The 25,744-nt window shown below is 36.3% G+C and overlaps 1 protein-coding gene across 1 annotated transcript in view; it reads left to right on the top strand.

The window, feature by feature from the left end:
* The window catches only part of LOC105248873 (ankyrin-2), a 78,547-nt gene extending 53,844 nt beyond the window's left edge, over window positions 1-24,703 (top strand). Inside the window, exons 33-39 of the mRNA XM_025410609.1 lie at window positions 465-8,088; window positions 9,126-15,298; window positions 16,498-16,569; window positions 17,561-18,799; window positions 20,481-20,691; window positions 24,317-24,395; window positions 24,584-24,703. Of these exons, the coding sequence (XP_025266394.1) occupies window positions 465-8,088; window positions 9,126-15,298; window positions 16,498-16,569; window positions 17,561-18,799; window positions 20,481-20,691; window positions 24,317-24,323 (15,326 nt within the window). The 3' untranslated portion in view covers window positions 24,324-24,395; window positions 24,584-24,703. The remainder of the gene's footprint in view (window positions 1-464; window positions 8,089-9,125; window positions 15,299-16,497; window positions 16,570-17,560; window positions 18,800-20,480; window positions 20,692-24,316; window positions 24,396-24,583) is intronic.
* The last annotated feature ends 1,041 nt before the right edge of the window (window positions 24,704-25,744 follow it).

The following is a 25,744-nucleotide window of genomic DNA, read 5'->3' as shown; positions in this document are numbered from 1 at the left end:
TACTTATTGCTGTTTATATTCTAACAGTTTCATTTTGGAATGCCTTCAGCATTTATTTTTTATAATATATATAATATTAATTAAAAAAGATGCACACTCTCATATTTGAAATTGCATCTCATTTCGAAATTGCAAGCTACTGAATAAGTTTTGAAAAGAATTGATTGAAAAGTTCAAATCAAAAATTCATTATATATTGATTATTGAATAATTAATGTTACTTCTCCTTCTTGAATCGTACTTGTCTTGCGTTTATAATGATAGTAATGAAAAGATGGCTGCTCCACAGCACATACACTTCACGCACAAACCACTCTACAATACTCTAACCGCAGTTCAATGAAAAAAGCAATCAAAGAGCGAGCCAGCTTACACTAATGATGACGAAATTGACAATAAAATTGTGTTCTTTTATTTTCCACCACGTATACAGATGCCTAAAATATATGATACTTAATTAACAGGTGTAATAGCAGACGCAGAGAAAGAGAAGGGGAAGTTAGCGAAGGAAGGGTGGTCGGTGGTTTATGATGATGATGATGTGCGAGACAGTAAAGAGGCGCGGGGTGCGATAGGGCAGACTTTAATTAACGTACAATTAGATCAGGCGATCGCCGAGCCGAAAGGTATAATTTCCAAATCAGTCGCTGAACAAATTCCTAGTATCGAGCCACCGATGGTTAGGCAATATCACGGTGAAAAGCCAGATTCTAAAATTAGCAGTAGTAAAACAGTAGTTTCCGTTAGTGATGATCCGAAAGTAAGTCGAACGGTAGTTACTAAAACTACAATAATAAAACAATTTGATCAAACACCGACTAAGACTGTAACTACTAAAGAAACAGTTATTTTACCGGATAAGAAAGATGTTGTTAGCGAAAAGGAAAAATTATCTAAAGAAGGTAAGGAAGTTGACGAAAAATTAATTCAAGGCGTAATTCCTACGGGTATTACGCAAAAAACTGTACAGGTAGAAAGTGTAACTCGAACTGATCAGAAAAAGTCAGACGCAAAATCGGATGTGGCTAAGGAAAAAGATAAGGATAAAACAAAGGATAAGGATAAAGAAAAGGATAAAGAAACTATTACGAAACCAACGAAACCATCAGCTTACGAAGATATTTACAATGTACAGCAACTGGCAGATAGTACGGACGAAAAATCAGACGAAGAAACGAAGAAAACGAAGGATAAAAGCAGTGGAATTTTTTCAAACATTTTTAAAGGCTCTAAATTGAAGAAAGGTAAAAAAGGTTCAAAGGACACATCCCTTGACAGTGGCGATGAGGAATTGCCAAAGCCTATCATAACGAAAGTTTCGGAACAGCAGCCAGAACCCCCTTCTAACGAAACAATAGATTTGTCTTTCGACAGTAAACTTCCAGAAATCACTGTCGCACCCGATGTAAAATTAGCTACTATTGAATTCTTGAATGATTCCAAACGTATTGCCGCGGACATGCATGTGCCTTATGAAAATCTCGCTAAACCAACAGAAAAAGAAGATAAGAGAGTGGAGCTTACTGAGAGCGACGATGACGGTAAAGATAAGACGGGCTTCTTCTCAAGTTTATTTAAAAGCAAATCTAAAAAGGATGACGATGGAACGGTTATACCAGTTATTCATGTTGAAAAACCGAAAGAAAGTGCGGAGCAAATTGCGAAGAAAGAGAAAAAGAAATTGGCAGCGCTTGCGAAGGAAAATGAGGAGTTACTGGAATTACAAATAAAGGAAAAAGCGAAAGAAGCCGAAGCATCTGAGACTGTCGAAATACTTAGTGGTACAATCGAGAAAGAAGCTGCAACTAAAGATATGAAAGTCAAGGATATCGAAAGTAAAGAAATCGAAAAGAAGATTACTGCAGATGAGCACAGTAAAGATGATAAAAAGGAAGAAGATCAAACGAAAGAGAAAGGAAGTTTCTTTGGCATCTTTAAGAGTCCAAAGTCTAAGGAGAAAAAGATGAGCAAATCGAAGGAAACATCCTTCGACAGCGGTGACGAAGAGATTCGAATCGTGACAGAGAAACTCTTAGATGACACACGAAAAATTACTGATTTAAATGAATTACCAGTTGCATATAAAAGTGATAGTACGAAAATCATTCCTAAAGAAGAGGTACATACTTTTGTGTCGACAACTCATTACGACGTCGACATTCCTGCTGATAAAATCGGAAAATCCTACGATGTTGTCCAAACTACGACAAAGATTGAGAAAACTATTATTCAGGAGGAAATAAACGGAAAAGCAGATGCTGGTAAAGACAAAGATCAAAAAGAAGAAAAAAAAGATACTGAGAAACCCGCTTCAGAGGTTAAATCTGAAATATCTGACTCAAAGATTTCCGAGATGGAGAAAGAAGTAAACGATGACATCAAGGAAAAAAGCGGTGGTTTCTTCGGCATATTTAAGAGTCCGAAGCTGAAGAGCAAGAAAAGAAGCAGATCCCGAGAACAGAGTTCTTCGAAGGATACCTCCTTCGATAGCGGAGACGAAGAAATTCGATTAACAACGGCAAAATTTCTGGAAGACACGAAACAGATAGCGGAGAATCTACAGGCTGGAGAAACAGTTACCAGAACTCCACCCATCGATCATGCAGAGATTAAGAAATCTATCATCCTTGAGGATGAAGTCGTTGAAAAAGATAAGGGAAGTGGTATTTTTAGTATATTTAGAAGTCCCAAACAAGCAAGGAGTTCTAGGAGTAGATCAAAAGAAAAGACTCCATCGCTCGAATTACCAGATAGTGGCCACGATGATATGCGGGAAATAACAACAAAATTTTTAGAAGATTCTCGAAATGTAGCGAATATTACAGGCGAATCGACAGAAACCGAACATTTGAAACACAAAATCGCAATTGAAACTAAAGACGATAAATTAATAACTACTATTGAAGATGCGAAAAAAATTAAACATCACATTGCGAGTGCGGTAGAAGATGTTGACAAAATTGTCAAGGATGATAAAGAGATAAATGGTAAAAAAATAGAGGAGAAAACACATGATATCCTCGATAACACTGCAACTACAAAGGATAAAACAATCAAGGAAGCTAAAAAAATGAAAGAGAAAGGATCAGGATTCCTCTCAGGAATATTCAAAGGCGCGAAACATGCTGTAGAAGATGCAACTGACGACGTCAAAGAATTTCTAGATGAGACGAAAAAGGAAGCTGTATTAGAAGAAGAACGTGCTAAGGAAAAAGCTGCCGCCGATCTCAAAGCTTTGAAAGACAAAAAGGATACTGTTGTTTCAAAAATTCAAGAGACTACAGAACAAACTGCTACCGACGTGAAAGACGCGAAAGACAAAGCAGTTTCCGCTGTTAAAGATAAAAAAGATGAAATTGTAGCAGAAGTTTCCAAAGATATTCAGAAAGTTGCCGATACTACGAAAGCAGTTGGTGAAAAAATAACAGCAGAAACGAAAAAAGTCGGTGAGAAAATAGGAACAACTGCGACAGATAAGGCGCAGGATGTGAAGGATATTAAGGAAGCAACAGTCAAGGAAATGAAAGAAGATGCAAAATTAGTAAAAGAGAAATTAGCAGCAGGCGCTGATGCTGTTGCGGACACTATCGACAAAACTAAGGATAAGACAACGAAAGAAGCGAAGAAAGCCAAAGAAAAAACAAGTGGCTTCTTCTCCGGTATATTTAAAGGAGCGAAACACGCTGTCGAAGACGCAACGGACGACGTCAGAGAATTTCTAGATGAGACGAAAAAGGAAGCTGAATTAGAAGAAGAACGTGCTAAAGAAAAAACAACCGCCGATCTCAAAGATTTGAAAGACAAAAAGGATACTGTTGTTTCAAAAATTCAAGAAACTACAGAACAAACTGCCATCGATGTGAAAGACGCAAAAGACAAAGCAGTTTCCGCTGTTAAAGATAAGAAAGATAAAATTGCAGAAGAAGTTTCCAAAGATATTCAGAAAGTTGCCGATACTACGAAAGCAGCTGGTGAAAAAATAACAGCAGAAACGAAAAAAGTCGGTGAGAAAATAGGAACAACCGCGATAGATACAGCGCAGGATGTGAAGGATATTAAGGAAGCAACAGTCAAGGAAATGAAAGAAGATGCAAAATTAGTAAAAGAGAAATTAGCAGCAGGCGCTGATGCTGTTGCGGAAACAGTGGACAAAACCAAGGATAAGACAACGAAAGAAGCGAAGAAAGCCAAAGAAAAAACAAGTGGCTTCTTCTCCGGGATATTTAAAGGAGCAAAACACGCTGTCGAAGACGCAACTGACGACGTCAAAGAATTTCTAGATGAGACGCAAAAGGAAGCTGCATTAGAAGAAGAACGTGCTAAAGAAAAAGCAACCGCCGATCTCAAAAATTTGAAAGACAAAAAGGATACTGTTGTTTCAAAAATTCAAGAGACTACAGAACAAACTGCTACCGATGTGAAAGACGCAAAAGACAAAGCAGTTTCCGCTGTTAAAGATAAAAAAGATGAAATTGTAGAAGAAGTTTCCAAAGATATTCAGAAGGTTGCCGATACTACGAAAACAGCTGGTGAAAAAATAACAGCAGAAACGAAAAAAGTCGGTGAGAAAATAGGAACAACCGCGATAGATACAGCGCAGGATGTGAAGGATATTAAAGAAGCAACAGTGAAGGAAGTGAAAGAAGATGCAAAATTAGTAAAAGAAAAATTAGCAGCAGGCGCTGATGCTGTTGTGGAAACTGTGGACAAAGCCAAAGATAATACAACGAAAGAAGCGAAGAAAGCCAAAGAAAAAACAAGTGGCTTCTTCTCCGGTATATTTAAGGGAGCAAAACACGCTGTCGAAGATGCAACTGACGACGTCAAAGAATTTCTAGATGAAACGAAAAAGGAAGCTGAATTGGAAGAAGAACGTGCTAAAGAAAAAGCTGTCGCCGATCTCAAAGATTTGAAAGACCAAAAGGATACTGCTGTTTCAAAAATTCAAGAGACTACAGAACAAGCTGCTACCGATGCGAAAGGTGCAACGGATGAAGCTATTTCCGCTGTTAAAGATAAGAAAGATAAAATTGCAGAAGAAGTTTCTAAAGATATTCAGAAGGTTGCCGATCCAGCGAAAGTAGCTAGTGAAAAAGTATCAGCGGAAACGAAAAAAGTCGGCGAGAAAATAGGAACAACCGCGACAGATATGGCCCAGGATGTGAAGGATATTAAAGAAGCAACAATAAAGGAAGTGAAAAAAGATACAAAATTAGTAAAAGAGAAATTAGCAGAAGGCGCTGATGCTGTTGCAGAAACAGTGGACAAAGCCAAGGATAAGACAACGAAAGAAGCGAAGAAAGCTAAAGAAAAAACAAGTGGCTTTTTCTCCGGTATATTTAAAGGAACAAAACACGCTGTCGACGACACGGACGACGTCAAAGAATTTCTCGATGAAATGAAAAAGGAAGCTTCAATGGAAGAAGAACGTGCTAAAGAAAAAGTTGCCGCTGATCTCAAAGATTTGAAAGATAAAAAGGATACTATTGTTTCAAAAGTTCAAGAGACTACAGAACAAGCGGCTACAGAAGCGAAAGACGCAACAGAAAAAACAGTTTCTGCTGTTAAAGATAAGAAAGATAAAATTGTAGAAGGAGTTTCCAAAGATATTCAGAAGGTTGCCGATATAGTGAAAGCAACTAATGAAAAAGTAACAGCGGAAACGAAAAAGGCCGGTGAAAGAATAGGAGCAACTGCGGCAGATATGAAGGATATTAAAGAAGCAACAGTAAAGAAAGTGAAAAAAGATACAGAATTAGTAGAAGAAAAATTAGCAGCAAGCGCTGATTCTATTGCCGAAACTGCAGATAAAGCCAAGGATAAGACAACGAAAGAAGCGAAGAAAGCCAAAGAAAAAGCAAGTGGCTTTTTCTCCGGTATATTTAAAGGTGCAAAACACGCTGTCGAAGACGCAACAGATGACGTCAGAGAATTTTTGGATGATACGAAAAAGGAAGCTGAATTGAAAGAGGAACATGCTAAAGAAAAAGTTGCCGCTGATCTGAAAGATTTGAAAGATAAAAAGGATACTGTTGTTTCAAAAATTCAAGAGACTGCAGATCAAGCTGCCACCGATGCAAAAGACTCAACAGACAAAGCAATTTCTGTGGTTAAAGATAAGAAAGATAAAATTGCAGAAGAAGTTTCGAAAGATATTCAGAAGGTTGCCGATACAGCGAAAGTAGCTAGTGAAAAAGTAACAGCAGAAACGAAAAAAGTCGGTGAGAAAATAGGCACAACCGCGATAGATATGGCGCAGGGTGTGAAGGATATTAAAGAAGCAACAGTAAAGGAAGTGAAAGAAGATACAGAATTAATAAAAGAGAAATTAACAGTAAGCATTGATGCTGTTGCGGAAACAGCAGACAAAACCAAGGATAAGACAACGAAAGAAGCAAAGAAAGCTAAAGAAAAAACGAGTGGCTTCTTCTCTGGTATATTTAAAGGTGCAAAACACGATGTCGATGACACAACGGACGACGTCAAAGAATTTCTTGATGAGATGAAAAAGGAAGCTTCATTGGAAGAAGAACGTGCTAAAGAAAAAGTTGCTGCGGATCTCAAAGATTTGAAAGATAAAAAGGATACTATTGTTTCAAAAGTTCAAGAGACTACAGAACAAGCGGCTACAGATGCGAAAGACGCAACAGAAAAGACAGTTTCTGCTGTTAAAGATAAGAAAGATAAAATTGTAGAAGGAGTTTCCAAAGATATTCAGAAGGTTGCTGATACAATGAAAGCAACTAATGAAAAAATAACAGCAGAAACGAAAAAGGCCGGTGAAAGAATAGGAGCAACTGCGGCAGATATGAAGGATATTAAAGAAACAACAGTAAAGAAAGTGAAAAAAGATACAGAATTAGTACAAGAAAAATTAGCAGCAAGCGCTGATTCTATTGCCGAAACTACAGATAAAGCCAAGGATAAGACAACGAAAGAAGCGAAGAAAGCCAAAGAAAAAGCAAGTGGCTTTTTCTCCGGTATATTTAAAGGTGCAAAACACGCTGTCGAAGACGCAACTGACGACGTTAGAGAATTTCTAGATGAGACGAAAAAGGAAGCTGAATTGGAAGAAGAACGTGCTAAAGAAAAAGCTGCCGCCGATCTCAAAGATTTGAAAGACAAAAAGGATACTGTAGTTTCAAAAATTCAAGAGACTGCAGAACAAGCTGCCACCGATGCAAAAGACTCAACAGACAAAGCAATTTCTGCGGTTAAAGATAAGAAGGATAAAATTGCAGAAGAAGCTTCGAAAGATATTCAGAAGGTTGCCGATACAGCGAAAGTAGCTAGTGAAAAAGTAACAGCAGCAACGAAAAAAGTCGGTGAGAAAATAAGCACAACCGCGATAGATATGGCGCAGGGTATGAAGGATATTAAAGAAGCAACAGTAAAGGAAGTAAAAGAAGATACAGAATTAGTAAAAGAGAAATTAACAGTAAGCATTGATGCTGTTGCAGAAACAGCAGACAAAACCAAGGATAAGACAACGAAAGAAGCAAAGAAAGCCAAAGAAAAAACGAGTGGCTTCTTCTCTGGTATATTTAAAGGTGCAAAACACGATGTCGATGACACAACGGACGACGTCAAAGAATTTCTTGATGAGATGAAAAAGGAAGCTTCATTGGAAGAAGAACGTGCTAAAGAAAAAGTTGCTGCGGATCTGAAAGATTTGAAAGATAAGAAGGATACTATTGTTTCAAAAATTCAAGAGACTTCAGAACAAGCTGCCACCGATGCGAAAGACTCAACAGACAAAACAATTTCCGCTGTTAAAGATAAGAAAGTTAAAATTGTAGAAGCAATTTCTAAAGATATTCAGAAGGCTGCTGATACAACGAAAGCAGCTAGTGAAAAAGCATCAGTGGGAACGAAAAAAGTGAGTGAGAAAATAGGAACAACCGCGACTGATACAGCACAGGATGTGAAGGATATTAAGGAAGCAGCAGTCAAGGAAGTGAAAGAAGATGCAAAAATAGTAAAAGAGAAATTGGCAGAAGGCGCTGATGCTGTTATAGAAACTGCGAACAAAGCCAAGGATAAGACAACGAAAGAAGCGAAGAAAGCCAAAGAAAAAACAAGTGGCTTCTTTTCCGGTATATTTAAAGGAGCGAAACACGCTGTCGAAGACGCAACGGATGATGTCAAAGAATTTTTAGATGAGACGAAAAAAGAAGCTGAATTGGAAGAAGAACGTGCTAAGGGAGAAGTTACCGCGGATCTGAAAGATTTGAAAGATAAAAAGGATGCTATTGTTTCAAAAGTTCATGACACTACTGAACAAGTTACCACTGATGCGAAAGACGCAAAAGACAAAACAGTTTCTGCTGTTAAAGATAAGAAAGATAAAATTGCAGAAGAAGTTTCCAAAGATATTCAGAAAGTTGCCGATACTACGAAAGCAGCTGCTGAAAAAGTAACAACGCAAACGAAAAAAGTCGGTGAGAAAATAGGAACAACCGCGACAGATACAGCGCAGGATGTTAAAGATATTAAAGAAGTAACAGTAAAGAAAGTGAAAAAAGATACAGAATTCGTACAAGAAAAATTAGCAGCAAGCGCTGATTCTATTGCCGAAACTGCAGATAAAGCCAGGGATAAGACAACGAAAGAAGCGAAGAAAGCCAAAGAAAAAGCAAGTGGCTTCTTCTCCGGTATATTTAAGGGAGCAAAACACGCTGTCGAAGACGCTACTGACGACGTCAAAGAATTTCTTGATGAGACGAAAAAGGAAGCTGTATTGGAAGAAGAACGTACTAAAGAAAAAGTTGCCGCGGATCTGAAAGATTTGAAAGATAAAAAGGATACTATTGTTTCAAAAATTCATGACACTACTGAACAAGTTATTACTGATGCGGAAGACGCAAAAAACAAAGCAGTTTCCGCTGGTAAAGATAAGAAAGATAAAATTATAGAAGAAGTTTCTAAAGACATTCAGAAGGTTGCCGACTCAACGAAAGCAACTACTGAAAAAGTAATAGTGGAAACAAAAAAAGTCGGTGAGAAAATAGGAACAACCGCGACTGATACAGCGCAGGATGTGAAGGATATTAAGGAAGCAGCAGTAAAGGAAGTGAAAGAAGATGCAAAAATAGTAAAAGAGAAATTAGCAGTAGGCGTGATATCTTCTCCGGTATATTTAAAGGAGCAAAACACGCTGTCGATGACGCAACTGACGACGTCAAAGAATTTCTAGATGAGACGAAAAAGGAAGCGTTATTGGAAGAAGACCGTGCTAAAGAAAAAGTTGCTGCGGATCTGAAAGATTTGAAAGATAAAAAGGATACTATTGTTTCAAAAATTCAAGAGACTGCAGATCAAGCTGCTACCGATGCGAAAGACTCAAAAGATAAAGCAATTTCCGCTGTTAAAGATAAGAAAGATAAAATTGCAGAAAAAGTTTCTAAAGATATTCAGAAAGTTACCGATACAGCGAAAGCAGCTAGTGAAAAAGCAACAGCAGAAACGAAAAAAATCGGTGAGAAAGTAGAATCTACCACATTAGATATGGCGCAAGATGTGAAAGATATTAAGGAAACAACAATAAAGGAAGTAAAAGATGATGCAAAATTACTAAAAGAGAAATTAGCAGTAAGCGCTGATATTGTTGCAGAAACTGCTGACAAAGCGAAGGATAAGACAACGAAAGAAGCGAAGAAAGCCAAAGAAAAAACAAGTGGCTTCTTCTCTGGTGTATTTAAAGGAGCAAAACACGCTGTCGAAGACTCAACTGATAACGTTAAAGAATTTTTGGATGAGACGAAAAAAGAAGCTTCATTAGAAAAGGAATACGCTATGAAGGAGGCTGAGGCGAATCTCATAGATTTACAAGATAAAAAGGATAGCACAGTTATCGGAGTTGAACAGACTATCGATAAAATTGTTACTGATACAAAGGAAGTAAAGGATAAGACAATTTTTACTGTTAAAGAAGAAAAAGATAAAATTGCAGAAGGCATTTCTAAAAATATTCAGAAGATTACCGATACTACAAAAGCAGCTGGTGCAGAAGCAACAGCGGAAACGAAAAAAATCAGTGAAAAAATAGAAGCAGCTGCAACAGATATGGCACAAGATGCTAAGAATATTAAGGATGCAACAATAAAGGAAGTAAAAGGAGATACAGAATTAATTAAAGAAAAATTAGCGGCAAGCACTGACGCTTTTGCAGAAACTGTAGATAAAACCAAGGATAAGACAACAAAAGAAGCGAAGAAAGCCAAAGAAAAAACAAGTGGCTTCTTCTCCGGTATATTTAAAGGAGCGAAACACGCTGTCGAAGACGCAACGGACGATGTCAAAGAATTTTTAGATGAGACGAAAAAAGAAGCTGAATTGGAAGAAAAACGTGCTAAAGAAGAAGTTGCTGCGGACCTGAAAGATTTGAAAGATAAAAAGGATACTATTGTTTCAAAAGTTCAAGAGACTACAGAACAAGCTATCATCGATGCGAAAGACACAAAAGACAAAGCAGTTTCCGCTGTTAAACATAAAAAAGATAAAATTGCAGAAGAAGTTTCTAAGGATATTCAGAAGGTTGCCGATACAGCAAAAGCAGCTGGTGAAAAAGTAACAGCGGAAACGAAAAAAGTCGGTGAGAAAATAGGAACAACCGCGACAGATACAGCGCAGGATGTTAAAGATATTAAAGAAGCAACAGTAAAGAAAGTGAAAAAAGATACAGAATTAGTACAAGAAAAATTAGCAGCAAGCGCTGATTCTATTGCCGAAACTGCAGATAAAGCCAAGGATAAAACAACGAAAGAAGCGAAGAAAGCCAAAGAAAAAGCAAGTGGCCTCTTCTCCGGTATATTTAAGGGAGCAAAGCACGCTGTCGAAGACGCTACTGATGACGTCAAAGAATTTCTAGATGAGACGAAAAAGGAAGCTGAATTGGATGAAGAACGTGCTAAAGAAAAAGTTGCCGGGGATTTGAAAGATTTGAAAGATAAAAAGGATACTGTTGTTTCAAAAATTCAAGAAACTACTGAACAAGCTATTACCGATACGAAGGACGCAAAAGACAAAGCAATTTCCGCTGTTAAACATAAGAAAGATAAAATTGCAGAAGAAGTTTCTAAAGATATTCAGAAGGTTGCCGATACAGCAAAAGCAGCTGATGAAAGAGTAACAGCGGAAACGAAAAAAGTCGGAGAAAAAATAGGAACAGTTGCGGCAGATATGACGCAAGATGTAAAGGATATTAAGGAAGCAACCGTAAAGAAAATGAAAGAAGATACAGAATTAGTAAAAGAAAAATTAGCGGCAAGCGCTGATGCTGTTGCGGAAACTGCAGATAAAGTCAAGGATAAAACAACGAAAGAAGCAAAGAAAGCCAAAGAAAAAACAAGTGGCTTCTTCTCTGGTATATTTAAAGGTGCAAAACACGCTGTCGAAGACGCAACTGACGACGTTAAAGAATTTCTTGATGAGACGAAAAAGGAAGCTGAATTGGAAGAAGAACGTGCTAAAGAAAAAGTTGCCGCGGATGTGAAACATTTGAAAGATAAAAAGGATACCATTGTTTCAAAAATTCAAGAAACTACTGAACAAGCTATTACCGATACGAAAGACACAAAAGACAAAGCAGTATCCGCTGTTAAAGATAAGAAAGATGAAATTGTGAAAGAAGTTTCCAAAGATATTCAGAAGGCTGTTGATACATCGAAAGCAGCTGGTGAAAGAGTAACAGCGGAAACGAAAAAAGTCGGAGAAAAAATAGGAACAGTCGCGGCAGATATGACGCAGAATGTAAAGGATATTAAAGAAGCAACCGTGAAGGAAGTGAAAGAAGATACAGAATTAGTAAAAGAAAAATTAGCGGCAAGCGCTGATGCTGTTGCGGAAACTGCAGATAAAGCCAAGGATAAAACAACGAAAGAAGCGAAGAAAGCCAAAGAAAAAACAAGTGGCTTCTTCTCTGGTATATTTAAAGGTGCAAAACACGCTGTCGAAGACGCAACTGACGACGTTAAAGAATTTCTTGATGAGACGAAAAAGGAAGCTGAATTGGAAGAAGAACTTGCTAAAGAAAAAGTTGCCGCGGATGTGAAAGATTTGAAAGATAAAAAGGATACTATTGTTTCAAAAATTCAAGAAACTACTGAACAAGCTATTACCGATACGAAAGACGCAAAAGACAAAGCAGTATCCGCTGTTAAAGATAAGAAAGATGAAATTGTGGAAGAAGTTTCCAAAGATATTCAGAAAGCTGTTGATACATCGAAAGCAGCTGGTGAAAGAGTAACAGCGGAAACGAAAAAAGTCGGAGAAAAAATAGGAACAGTTGCGGCAGATATGACGCAGGATGTAAAGGATATTAAGGATGCAACCGTAAAGGAAGTGAAAGAAGATACAGAATTAGTAAAAGAAAAATTAGCAGCAAGCGCTGATGCTGTTGCGGAAACTGCAGATAAAGCCAAGGATAAGACAACGAAAGAAGCGAAGAAAGCCAAAGAAAAAACAAGTGGCTTCTTCTCCGGTATATTTAAAGGTGCAAAACACGCCGTCGAAGACGCAGCTGACGATGTCAAAGAATTTTTAGATGAGACGAAAAAGGAAGCTGAATTAGACGAAGAACATACTAAAGAAAAAATTGCCGCGGATCTTAAAGATTTGAAAGATAAAAAGGATACTGTTGTGTCAAAAATTCAAGAGACTACAGAACAAACTGCTACCTATGCGAAAAGTGCGACGGATGAAGCTGTTTCCGCTGTTAAAGATAAGAAAGATAAAATTGCAAAAGAATTTTCCAAAGATATTCAGAAGGTTGCCGATACTACGAAAGCAGCTGGTGATAAGGTAACAGCGAAAACGAAAAAAGTTGAAGAGAAAATAGAAGCAACTGCGGCAGATATAACGCAAGATGCCAAGGATATTAAGGATGCAGTAGTACAGGACTTAAAGAAAGATACAGAATTGGTAAAAGAGAAATTAGCATCAAGCGCAGATACCGTTGCAGATATTGCAGACAAAGCCAAGGATAAGACAACGAAAGAAGCGAAAAAAGCCAAAGAAAAAACAAGTGGCTTTTTCTCCGATATATTTAAAGGTGCAAAGCAGAGTGCAGAGAGCGCAACCGATGATACGAACAAATTTCTGGATGAAATGAGAAAAGATGCATCTTTAGAACATGACCAAGCGAAAAGAACCTTAACTAAAGAATTAAAAGATTTAGAACGTAAAGCTGTGGATTTTAAAACTGACTTGAAAGATAAAAAGGATGCTATCATTATAACAACTCAAGATATTGGAGATAAAGCTATCGCTGATGCAAAGGATGCAAAAAGTAAAATAGTCTCTACAGTAAAAGAAGAAAAAGATAAAATTTTAGAAAAAGCTGTCGATACCATGAAAGCAGCCGATGAGAAGATAACAACGGGGACGAAGAAAATCGACGAAAAAATGGAAACTACTACAGCAGATGTTGCACAAAGTGTTAAAGATGCTAAAGATACAGCGAAAGAGGATATAAGATTAATGAAAGATAAGTTGACAATGAGTGTTGGAACTATAGCCGATGATGTTGAAACTGCAAAAGACAAGGCAACTAAAGAAACGAAAAAAGTTAAGGAAAAGGGATCTAGTTTTCTGTCTGGAATAGTTAAAGGTGCAAAACACGCTGTTGAAAACGCGAGAGACGATGTTAAAGAATTTATTGATGAAACAAAGCACGAAGCGGAATTGGAAGAAGCTCATGCTAAAGAAGCAGCAGCAGCTAAATTGAAAGAACTGGAAAACAAAAAAGATATTGCGGTCGAAAGTGTTACAAAAGACGTAACGATTGTGGGCAAAGATGCTAAAGATAAACTTTCTGAGAATGCAAGTCAAATAGTTGAGACGACGAAGACTGCTCTTGATAAAGTAGCAATCGAAGCGAAAAAAATCGACGATAAAATAGTAAGATCCAAGGCCACAGATGTTGATATAAAAGACGAAAGTGTCAGTAAGAAAATGAAAAAAGATATGAAAGTTGTAAAAACTAAATTGGCAACAAGTGTTGATGATGTCGCGGAAAATACTAAAGCAATTAAAGAGAAGCTAGCAAAAGATACCAAAAAGACGAAAGATAAAGGTTCGGGTTTTCTGTCTGGAGTTATTCAAGGTGCAAAACATACGGAAAAGAAGGTTTCCGACGATGTGAAGGATTTTCTGGAATCGACCAAGCAGGAAGCAGCCGCTGATGAAGCACTTGCAAAAGAGGCAGCCACAGCAAGATTAAAGCAGCTCGAACAAGAGAAGGACAAAGCTGTCGACGAGATTAAAATCGCCACGGAAAGAATTGTGAAAGGCACGAAAGATGTCAAGGAAAGGAGCTTTTCCGGCATGAAAGGTGCGAAGGAAAAAACGATTTCTGCTGTAAAAACAACAGGGAATAAGGTAAAACAAGATGTATCGCAAGCCAGCGATAAAATTAAATCTACTAGCCACGATGCGACGCAGAAAGCTAAACGTGTCAAAGATGCAAGCGTGAACGAAACGAAAGATACACAAGCAGTCAAAGGGAAGGCAACAACTGGCGCAGGCGCTATTGTGGACTCCGCGGAAGTCGCCAAGGATAAGACCACCAAAGAAGCTAAAAAAGCTAAGCAAAAGGTTGGCGGTTTTCTATCGGGCGTGGTAAAGAGTGCTAAACACGCAGTAGAAGACGTAACGGATGACATGAAAGAGTTCTTGGAAGAAACCAAACAAGAAGCAGTCACCGAAGAAGCACGTGCTAGGAGTGACGCTCAAGCGAAAGACAAATCCGCCAAACTGTTAACTGACACAAAAGACAAACCTGTCGGTTCTGTCAAAGATGCATCAAGAAAGAAGGTTGTTCAAAAGGCATCTAAATCGCCACGTGATACGAGAGGTGCGTCAGGGGATGTAGTCTCGTCCATTTCCAAAGAGACGAGCAAGGTAACGAGAACGTTAGCGACTGAAACGAGGAAAGCCGGTGATAAAGTAGAATCTAAACCTATAAACGAGAGTGTTCAGGAGGTAGTTGTACGAGATAGTTTCGAGGTAATTGGCAGTCCGGAGATGTCAGGCGATGTTAAGCATTTAATTGAAACAGTTAGGGATAAAAGAATATCTCGCATTCCACAAAAGATTAGTCCAAGCAAGGAAATTCTAGCTGACGATGTCATGACATCAGACGATTCAGGTTTACGTAGAGTAGTAGAGACAGTAACTACGATAGAGCATCCTGAGCCTCGCACACGGCACTCCGTCACCACAGTCGTGACAAAGTCTGTGCGAACGACCCCACCACCACCCGATTCACTCGCCGAGTTCACTGACAGTAGAACCGAAGGTATCTTGCAATAATCTTGCGTTATATATATCCATATATCTCTATATATACTTATATATACATACATATATATATATATATATATTTATATATTTATATATACATATATACATATATATATATATATATGTGTGTGTGTGTGTGTGTGTGTGTGTGTATATACATATACACATATATATACATACATATATATATATATATATATATATATATATATATCATATATATTATACATATCATATATATTATAATATATATTATATATATTATATATACCAGCTGTGTGTAACATGATTAATTATTAAGTTGATGCTTCTCTGTAACTTCAGTTTTACTAGTTATTCTCGTGACATCAGAGAGAAAAAAAGAAAGAGATATATATATATTCATGCACCTTCGTCATTCATTAATGAAACCTAACACTCTAATCTCAGTCATTTTCAGTCTACTAATTATGTTTCACGACTCGTAGAGCCGATCGACAACATTCGAAACATTCATATTATCGCTTGTTCCTGTTATAATTTTCTGCATATTGTTTTGGATTTGTTTATGTTTCCATGTATATTGAATAGGTATATTGTTAATCGGAGTCAATTTTTTTAATGAAGTTTAAATTAGGAACAGTGCTTGTTATAATACAAGATCAAAGATATCAATCATATCGAAAGAATTTATAAATGATATACTATATTAGTTTAATTATTTCTTATTATTTTATTATATTTATTATAATGATATGACTATTTATATTATTGTCACACAAAATCATGTCTTTTTTTCGTTTATTAGTTTATTATTTTTTTTTTTTTTTTTTTTTTTATTTTTTTTTAACATTATATAAATAGACGAAATGCATGCTTTCAGGTTTTTATGCTGTATTTTATAACGTCTCTTATCATGATAATAGATAATTTTCTAAGTACTATTTATCGAATACCGGAAATCTTATTTTGTCACACAAATCATGTCTTTTTTTCGTTTATAGCATATAACATATAGAGATCACGTATTTACGATTATACAGTAATATGTCTCATTGAAATTAACAGGAGTACTACAACTAGCGAAGCATGAACCGAGGTATGCCATACAGGGAAAACATCATTCATCATCTAATCTTTGTTGAATCACTGCTTTCAATGTCATATTTGTCGATTCTCGATCTAAACTCAATTTGCGTTCTGTGACCTTTTCAGATGTAACCGAAGAGGCTGCGAGACAGGCCCAACATATGGCAGAACAGGCGTCGAGCATCTCGACGAAAACAGGTAACGTAAAATAACTCGAGTAAAATGTAAAAGACTTCACACGTACACGGATCATCATCTTCGGTCGAAGATTAATAACGGTAGCAGACTTTGTTTTTGGTACCCTCATTTATATTTAGCTTTATCTTCCATAGTTAGCACCTGCCGACGCTTTCACACTAACCGATACTTGCGCATGTGTCTTACTAAATAGTTACCGCGATCTCTTTTTGCTAAGAATACATTTACACGCCAGGAAGAAAGATAGCTCTCGTCGTCTACGAGACACCTTGCAATACACTCTCTTCGATTATTATCGAAATTAATTTGTATATATATTATACTCGTCGAGTAGGCTAGTTACATCAGTAGTCTAGAATATTCAATAAATCGTAATATAAAATTCCTGCAGGAAAATAATCCTTCTCGAAAAGAATTGATGAAAAATATAGATTAGATATCTTCTTTTTTATTAATTGTATAGCTTCGAGAAAATTTCTTGTGAATATTAAAATAGTACATATCTTTATTTTACTACGTATTGCGTAATGTTAAAATCGTTTCGTTCCTGCCTCCACGATGGTACATTTTAGTAAGATTCAAGCGCTACGACTAGACATCGTCTTTTAATGAGTGTACTCTTTTTGTTTCCGATAAACAGACTAATCCTTGTTGCAATATTGATACTAACTAAAATTAAATAAACGCGAATATAGAACAGCGGTGTACGCGCACACGCATCACATACGCGAAGCGCATTTTATGATTTATTTCTCTACCTTTTCCGACGCACGTGCGTGCGTGCATGCGTGTGTGTGTGTGCACCAGCGCGAGTTTCTCCTTTTTTATTAGTGTGTATGCGCGTATACATACATATTGTGAAGCAGAAACGCTCCGAATCTCTTTCTGGGTTCAACTTTGGCAGCTGGGCTAGAGTTGAAATTCTTAGTGTGTATCAATGTGCTTTATGTCCTTGTTCCTGTTCTTGTCCATGTCCTTTTGGATGGGTCAGGGCATGATTCGGCTGAAATTGATGGGACTGTAGAGAGGCATGCTACTTCTGCTCCATCAAAGCAACCTGTTCCCGCCCCGCGTCACTCCACCACCAAGCCGTCTACCAAACCCGAGTTCCATCTGGAACTTAGTGACGCCTCACGAATACGTAAAACAGTCGAGCAGCCGCTCAAATCGCAGGAAGCGCAATCGCCGAGCAAGAACAGTAATTTAAAGAGCAAGATACCCCTTAAAATCGATCGTACACCCCAAACAAGCGACAATCTTGAATCCGTTCCATTCGAAACCTCAAAAGATCGTATTATAGGTCCACAAGCGATTTCGAGAACCGTTAAATACATTACCAGGGAATACACGGACGGAGAACTGATCAAGGAAACATCGAAAGAAAATATCGTATCGCTCAAGGACGCAATTCCGACGATCAAACCGAACGATATGATTGAAACTATGATAAACAGCAAAGTGGAAATGACTCTTCCAGTAGAAGAAATACGACAAACAACAACTACAATTGTAACTAGCGATCCATCGGTCGATCCTGAAAAACTGGAAGAGCTTTTGAAGACAGGTGGAATCGTCGAAACGGTGAGGACCGTGACTTTAACCTCAGAAGATGATGCTCTGCAGCCCGTAACGCGCGAGGAGGTTGTCAAGAGAATAAATCAAGTCGCTAGTACTCTTCCGAGCGAGATCTTTGATTTTGGCGAAAATTTCCCAGATTCTTCCACTACTACGATAAAGACCGATAAATCTGAATCCGAAGGTGTTATACAGACGGTCACGACTGTACAACGGGTAACAGTGGAAGAGACGATGCCGGAATCGGAGAGAATTGAGAAGGTGGTGAGAACAGTAATTTCCAGCAGTAATGATGGTGATTTAGGTGACGAGCAAGCTTATGCTCTAAAGAATCTCCAGGAGCGATTGATGAAATCGGAGATTGGGGAGACAACTTCCTGGGTTTCGATGACGGGTGAGCAATGGGAAACGATGGCGCAATACTCTCAAGACACATCGCCCGGCTCCGGCAACGGCGGCGCCGTTGATGGTTTCGCTGCCGGCAACAACAAGAATGGTAGCTCGAGGCACGATATGCACAGCGACACCGATAGTGATGGTTCGCCACAACGTAGAAGACGATCCCCGAGCAAGAGGCGTACGTTGGGCAGTTCCAGCGGGTCGGATGTAGCACTGCACGAAGGTGCGGAGCTGTCCCCGTTGGAGGACGACCAAGGTACCGCACTCTCACAGCTAGTCTTCTAAGTAAGCGATGTACATATTACCCCGAATCTCCTTGCTAACCGGTTACCTCTCAACGAGCCCGAATAGGAGAGAAATGTATATGTATATATATATATATATATATATATATATATATATATATTTATTTATATATTTATATATATATATTAACATGTTGCTTTAATTGTTTGCACGCATTCTCTACGCACACTTTCCTATATTTTCTGCTAATTGTGAACATATATTGATGTTCGCAATTATTCGATGGAAAAATTAACGTGAATTAATTATATGGGTGATGGAGCTTGAACGATTAGAATAATCGATCACCGCTGAAACAGAATTAACATAAGATTGTACAAATTTTAGATATTTCGAGTATGCATCTGTTTCAGGGATGAAAATTTGAAGTTAAAAAAGGAGTCAGTCAAAAAATCCTCTGTTTATTCATTTATATTTTGAAAGTTTCCTTCTATTTATATCTTTTCAATGTTTATTATTTTTTATATGCAGAAAATGCAAAAATAACAGTTATTAAGTAGTTAAAAAAATTGAAAAAAATATTTTTTAACGTAGATGAAATAATTCTTGAAAATTCGAAATTTCGAAATAATTTTTCAATTGGACGAACTTTGACTCTCCAGATATTGTTACATGTTTTGAAGGAGCAAAACCTTGCTTGGGAAATGCATGATCTATTATTTGCTTGCTGTGCTGTGTTATATCTTCCGTGTCGGCGGCATCATATATATAAAAAAGGGTAAATGACCTGTGCAAGGAAAAATAAAGCTTGTGAAGTGCAGTTATATAAAACTGCATAAAGTGCGTAAATACCTTTCTTCATAGGTGTACTTCGTGAGGAATTATGACATGTGCGATTAATGGTGAACGATTAAGTGTTGCTTCGTTCGGGAAACATTTGACGATAATCGTTTTCTTCCTTTTTTTTCGTTGGTATTGGCTATAGGATGGATGGAATCTTATGATCAGGGGCTTTCTGGGACTATAGCATACTTTCATTCGAGGCTCAGCTTTACGATCAGCTAGGTATGATTAAACGTTATCTATCACATGCCGACGTGTTGAAGCGACATGCAAAGAGATGAATCTAACATATATTTATTGCAAAACTTCCTCGTGCAATTTGGCCAAAATAGCGCTAATTAAACCGAAAGTTTGCAATTATGGGGGAATAAAAATGATGTAATAACGTCACAATAAACAGGAAATTTTTATAAAGTATGAATCAGCGCATATACTAAACATCATTTACTGCTAAACAGTATGGATTACTTCGCAGAGAAGCTTTTTAAAAAAATTGCATGAAATTATTTTCCATATTCGTAAAATTTAAGCGCAATTTTTACGTATCTTTTGAAAGATTCTAATTTGACACTTAATTAGAATTGATAATACTTTTAAATAAAACTGATAAATTTAATTTTATATACATATATTAAAATCAATGATAAAATTAATTTTTCAATAATATCACGGTCTTTAATAAGATAACAATAAATTTAGTTTGAACACAAAACTTTTGAATTTTTGGCTTATTCATTACTAATCACGGCGGTGGAACGTTTCTCATCCAGATCGATCAATCAATCAATTCATCAAAATTCAACGTTTCCGAATATAATTCATGGCAATTGATAATCTTTAAATGACAGAAACACACGGTATGGTACCGTCGGTTTGTTCGAGCAATGCGATAGAAGCGAAGACTAGGACGAAGACATCCAGTAGATCCAGCTGCGCGTGTTGGATGAGCATAGCTGTCGCTGCGCTGGTGCTTTTAATAGCGCTTATACTTGCTCTGGAGCCACAAATGTTTCGACGTGTCATCTACACCTTGTCTAACAATGTCCCGAAGCAAGCCGGGTACGACTATCCTTCACATTATTTACTAAAATATCTGTACCACTTTTAGTAATGTTAAAGCTTTTTTAAAGATATATATCAGGGCAACAGTTTTTACGAGATATCAGGATAGAGATTCAAGCTATCGATTTATATTTATGTTGATATTGTATTTTCAAATTCGTGACACAATCCTCGAAAATTGAAGTTTTTCTGATTAATGTATCAGTGCTTAAATTTTCCCTGAATGACTTAATTAAGATTATAGTAATTATTGTTGCAAATTTATTTGTAGTAATTTTGTAAATAAAGATTTAAACATTCTTAAAGTTATAATAGATATTAATCAGAAAAACATAATTATTTGAAACATATCTACTTTTGAATAAAGATATGTGATTGATAAATGTTTTTAATTATAATGAAGATAGTGCATTAAAAAAGGAAAGAGTCTTACATACATATTATTATGCAATATTAATAAAAAAAAATATATAAATTTACAAAGTATACAATGTCCCAGAAATATGTGATATTATTAATAGAAAATTTTATTAAAAATGCAAGATTTACATACTTGTAATATTAGAATCTATCTCTATGTTAAATGTAATCGTAATAGTTTTGAAACCGTAACGTTGATCGTAATAGTTTTTATATAATTTATATAATTTTCGTGAAAACCTTCAAGCTAAATAATATATACAACATTTCAATAATCCTGGCGATGATTGTAACGTGCAACGAATGATACTTTTATAAAACTAAAAGTGCCTTCTATCATACGTGTAGGCATATAGGTCTAATCTTCCGTACCGAATACGTCGCATACATGTGATAAATTGATTTACTACGAAAACAGGTAAATTCGTACAAGAAGAAGCAAGCTTTCTTTTTTCTGTAGTACAGTCTATGCATGAATTTGATATTGATATCCCGCATGATTGCATCTTTTTGCATCTTGTCGACTTTAGTTTGCATTCGTCGCAGCGGTGTCCTGCATTGGGACACGACACATTTTCACTGTAATAGAAAGATATGTTTTATATCTAGTGTTATGCACGAAACGAGCTCCTACTCTTCTTTTTTTTTTTATTTTTCCCATTTTTTTTTTTTTTTTTTTTTCTGTTTCGAGCATCCTATAGTTTACTTTTACCCTTCTAGCTCTCTTCTGATAATAAGCAACTCAAGATAAAGCTAAAGTGTAGAGGGACCAACAATCGTGTTTTTAGTCACGTTAGGATTGTTAGGCGAATCGTCATGTAAGTAATTTATATGTATATACATATATATATCGTATTTTACGTATAAGCACAAGTGTGCGCGAGAATGGCTTTCTCTGAATCTTGTCTATATACAAACGAATATATGACATACTTCTCAAATGGCACTAAGATAGCTCTTTCGTGTTCTTTTTTCCGAAACGAGAGCGAGTTACGTTGCACCGACTGATGTACTACAGCTTCTTAATATTCTACTGAATTCTCCCTTTCGATCCCACAAAAATGTAACGTATGCCGCAATATGAAGGGGATTAAAATCGATATATTTCTAGGATTCTATTTCTAGGATTTCTAGGAATTTAAATTTCAATTTTATCCGCATCGAAAAACTTAATGAAATTATATCAATTTCAATCCCTGAGAGAGAAGAATCGGAATAGAAGATGCTTTTATGTCATCTTTTCATTCCTCGAGCTTATAATCCCTCTATTTATTAGCGATACGCTAGTTTAAAACATAGACACGATAAGCATTTCGATGGCTAAGATACGTCTATGCATTGATTATCGCGTATTATGCTTTACTAATCGAATATCCTCCGAACACACGAGTTTTCCTGTGTATAATCCGTACACATACACGATCCGTATCTTCTGTCAATGTGTCAAACGTGAAGATCGACTCAAATAGAATGATTTTGTACCGTCGTTCTGAAGAACTTCAAATTTGCAAGGCTGTCGTCCTTTTCCGCATTAGGAATTAATATATTGCCAAATTCACAATAAAATTTTAGCACTCTATTCTGACCGTTCGTCTAACAATACTAACTAATGTAGTTAGTACGGGCTCCTATATATAAAATGGTTGCCAAATTTCATGAAGCGTTTTCATTTGATTGCAAAACTACGGTCAAAACCGGCGGACTGCAGATTAAAAATCATTATATCTAATATTTATGAGAATGTTTCCTTCGGATTTAGGCTTCGAGAGACAATCCGCTTTACTCAAAAAAAATTATATTTTTGCTCTGTGCGCAATATAGTGTATTAAAATATTAAAAATTAAGAATCTCTTAATTTATTTTCATGGAAAAAAATATTGATTTACTTTGAAACAGAGTTAAAATACTAAGTACATCAAAAATCATCTCTTTTATAGAGTACTACACTTTCACATTTTATATACACATTAAACGTGTTGGAATGCATTTTTTCAATTTTTGAAAGGAGTCCACTTTCAGTTTTTACCGTAGTATATTCTTTTGTTGTATCGAAAACGTTGAATACCTACATCTCTTACGACTAACTGCTAAATGCTTTGTTCAGCGGCTTTTACCAGCGCTTTACACGAGCTCGCTGCGCTCAAGCACAATCGTATTGACAAAAGTATTCCGAACATTGCTCAGTAATATAATGTTGTCGTATATTTAATTACCTACAGATCAACGAGCGTTTATTTCTAAGCGGTGCTGTCTTCCTATGAAACGTAATTAATTCTTCGATCCTAAATAGCAGAATAATTATATATATATAATATATATATCACAAGAAATTGTATAAAGAAATAATGAACGCGAGAGAGATATAAAATTTAATTTAATTTAAGAAAATTCATTTTTTTATTTTTATTTTAATTATTTCCATTTTACGTCTAAAAAGATATATGTATAATAATAATCCTGTTATTATTGGAAAACTTTGACAGACTGCTATTTAGGATTTAGAGTCTCTCTTTGAGTACATACATATAATTATATCTTTATCTTTTCATATATGATAATATACAGGGTAGATTCAAGAAATCGTAATACAATCGGCGACATAATTTCCTGTATTTAGAAAATATTATGTAAAAATATTGCAAAGAATTATTTCTACTCGTCGATTGTAACATGATTTAAATATCCTGTATGTATGGAGTGTTGTTATTATATACGATACATTTAAATTATAATTAAGACATAGGAATTCGGCCGAGTTTGATGATATACGGCTTGTAGCATACACGTGTAAAAGTAATTAGCATCACAGTACAAAAATAAATAAATAGTAGACGCAATAAAAGTTGTACAAGGATGTATATAAAGTACGCGAGAAGTATATACGTTTGCTGAGATATATCCACGTGCGGAAAGAAATATCACGTGAGGAAAACGGTTGCATATATAGTTTGGCTGATTGAGTGAAAATGCGTATTTATATATACATACATATATATATTATGTATCGTCAAATGTTTAGCAATGTTGTAACTTTTTTTATATGTGTCTAGTTTTATTCCCTTGTTTTGGGCATGACGTAAAATTTGAGAGATATATACGATTCGTACTCTTGTTCTCTATGTAAAACATGCAGCAACAAAATAGCGAAATCCATCGCGAACGTTACACAAGATGTTTGATTTGTTTTCCTTTGTTGTCGCAGAATCTGACTTTTTGCAACATAGCGAGCCATCCTTCATGGAAACGACAACGATCGAGGTGGATCCTGTCACACAGGAAAGGTATATATACAAAAATGTTTTTTTCTTTAAAGGCAAGTATTACATGTCTTCTAATAACAATAAAATTTAATTGCTTTTATTTTTTTTTGTGAATATTCATCGAATATTATTTGAAAATTTGCATTTTTTTCTTTTTCTTTTTCCATGCATCTAGATAAGCATAATCTTGAGAGAATTATTATTTTCAGCATAACAACGACCACACGAGTTGAATCAAGAACAGTATTGTCCACGGGAACCGATGGCACGGATGATTTACGCGAATCTATGCAGAAGATCATGGACACGTTCATGACAGAAGAAAGAAAGGACCATTAGGAATAAAATGCGCTGCTGCCCTTCGAACTTTCTTACAATGAATAAAAGAGAGAATTCGTCGAGGTGTTATCGACGTTGATTCTCTCGTGATTAATTTTCGACGAAGCATCTAGACTCCATCGACTTGACGCGTCCTCGGGTGTCGAGCGATGAGTTTTAGATTATGTAGGACCAGAGGTACACGAAGACACGCTCATCGCGCGCTCCTTCGAAATGTTGCCTCTTTCTGAAGCCACATAAAAGCATGCACGATGATTTACTACCACGCTGCTCATGGCCTATGCTTCGGATTTGCTTACCTTTCCGTTCCGTTCGGTTGCCTTACTTGTTTGCGTTCATAATCTCGCGATCGATGATGATGTGTCTATGTATGTCGTTGCTAGTCCGACTAGCCGATCCGCGCTAGTCTTCACTATGCCAACCCGTCCATGTACAACGCCTTTCTCGTGTTGTTTAAAGCTATAATGCGATATGGAAGGGAAGGAAAGATAGGCGAAAATGATGAAAAAGGAAAAGATATGATGAGAATGCAGCAGCAGAGATTGTCTCGATCATGTCGAGTAATCATCTAGATCTAGTATCTCGCGAGAATAGTCCATTTAAACCGTAGGATGGTTGTTTATCTCTATCTCAATATGTCGCTTAATAGATCGGCAATAAATGAACGAATATACATATATTCTTCATTAATACTTTTGACAATGGACATAATTGATAAATTCTGAAATGAGAATAAGAAAATTTCTTGTTGTTATTCAATTCAAGTCGCGAATTCAGGCATAATGAAAAAAATAAACTAGGAAAGAGGTGCCGATTATTTCACGCACCGACCGTGTTGATTTGATTAACAGTGAGAAATATAAATGTTTTTATGCATCGGAACATAATGTATAAATTTAACTTGTTTAAAAGGTATTTCCTAACAATTTTTAATTGTATATATGATAATTTCTTAGCGTAACTTATATATATATACATATATATATATATATATATATATATATATATATATATATATATATAAATGTACT

Source organism: Camponotus floridanus, unplaced genomic scaffold (genome assembly GCF_003227725.1).
Source record: "Camponotus floridanus strain SB8 unplaced genomic scaffold, Cflo_v7.5 scaffold33, whole genome shotgun sequence".
Classification (NCBI taxonomy): Eukaryota; Metazoa; Arthropoda; class Insecta; order Hymenoptera; family Formicidae; genus Camponotus; species Camponotus floridanus.
The sequence above is the reverse complement of the archived record's forward strand: the minus strand, read 5'-3'. Positions and strand labels throughout refer to the sequence as shown.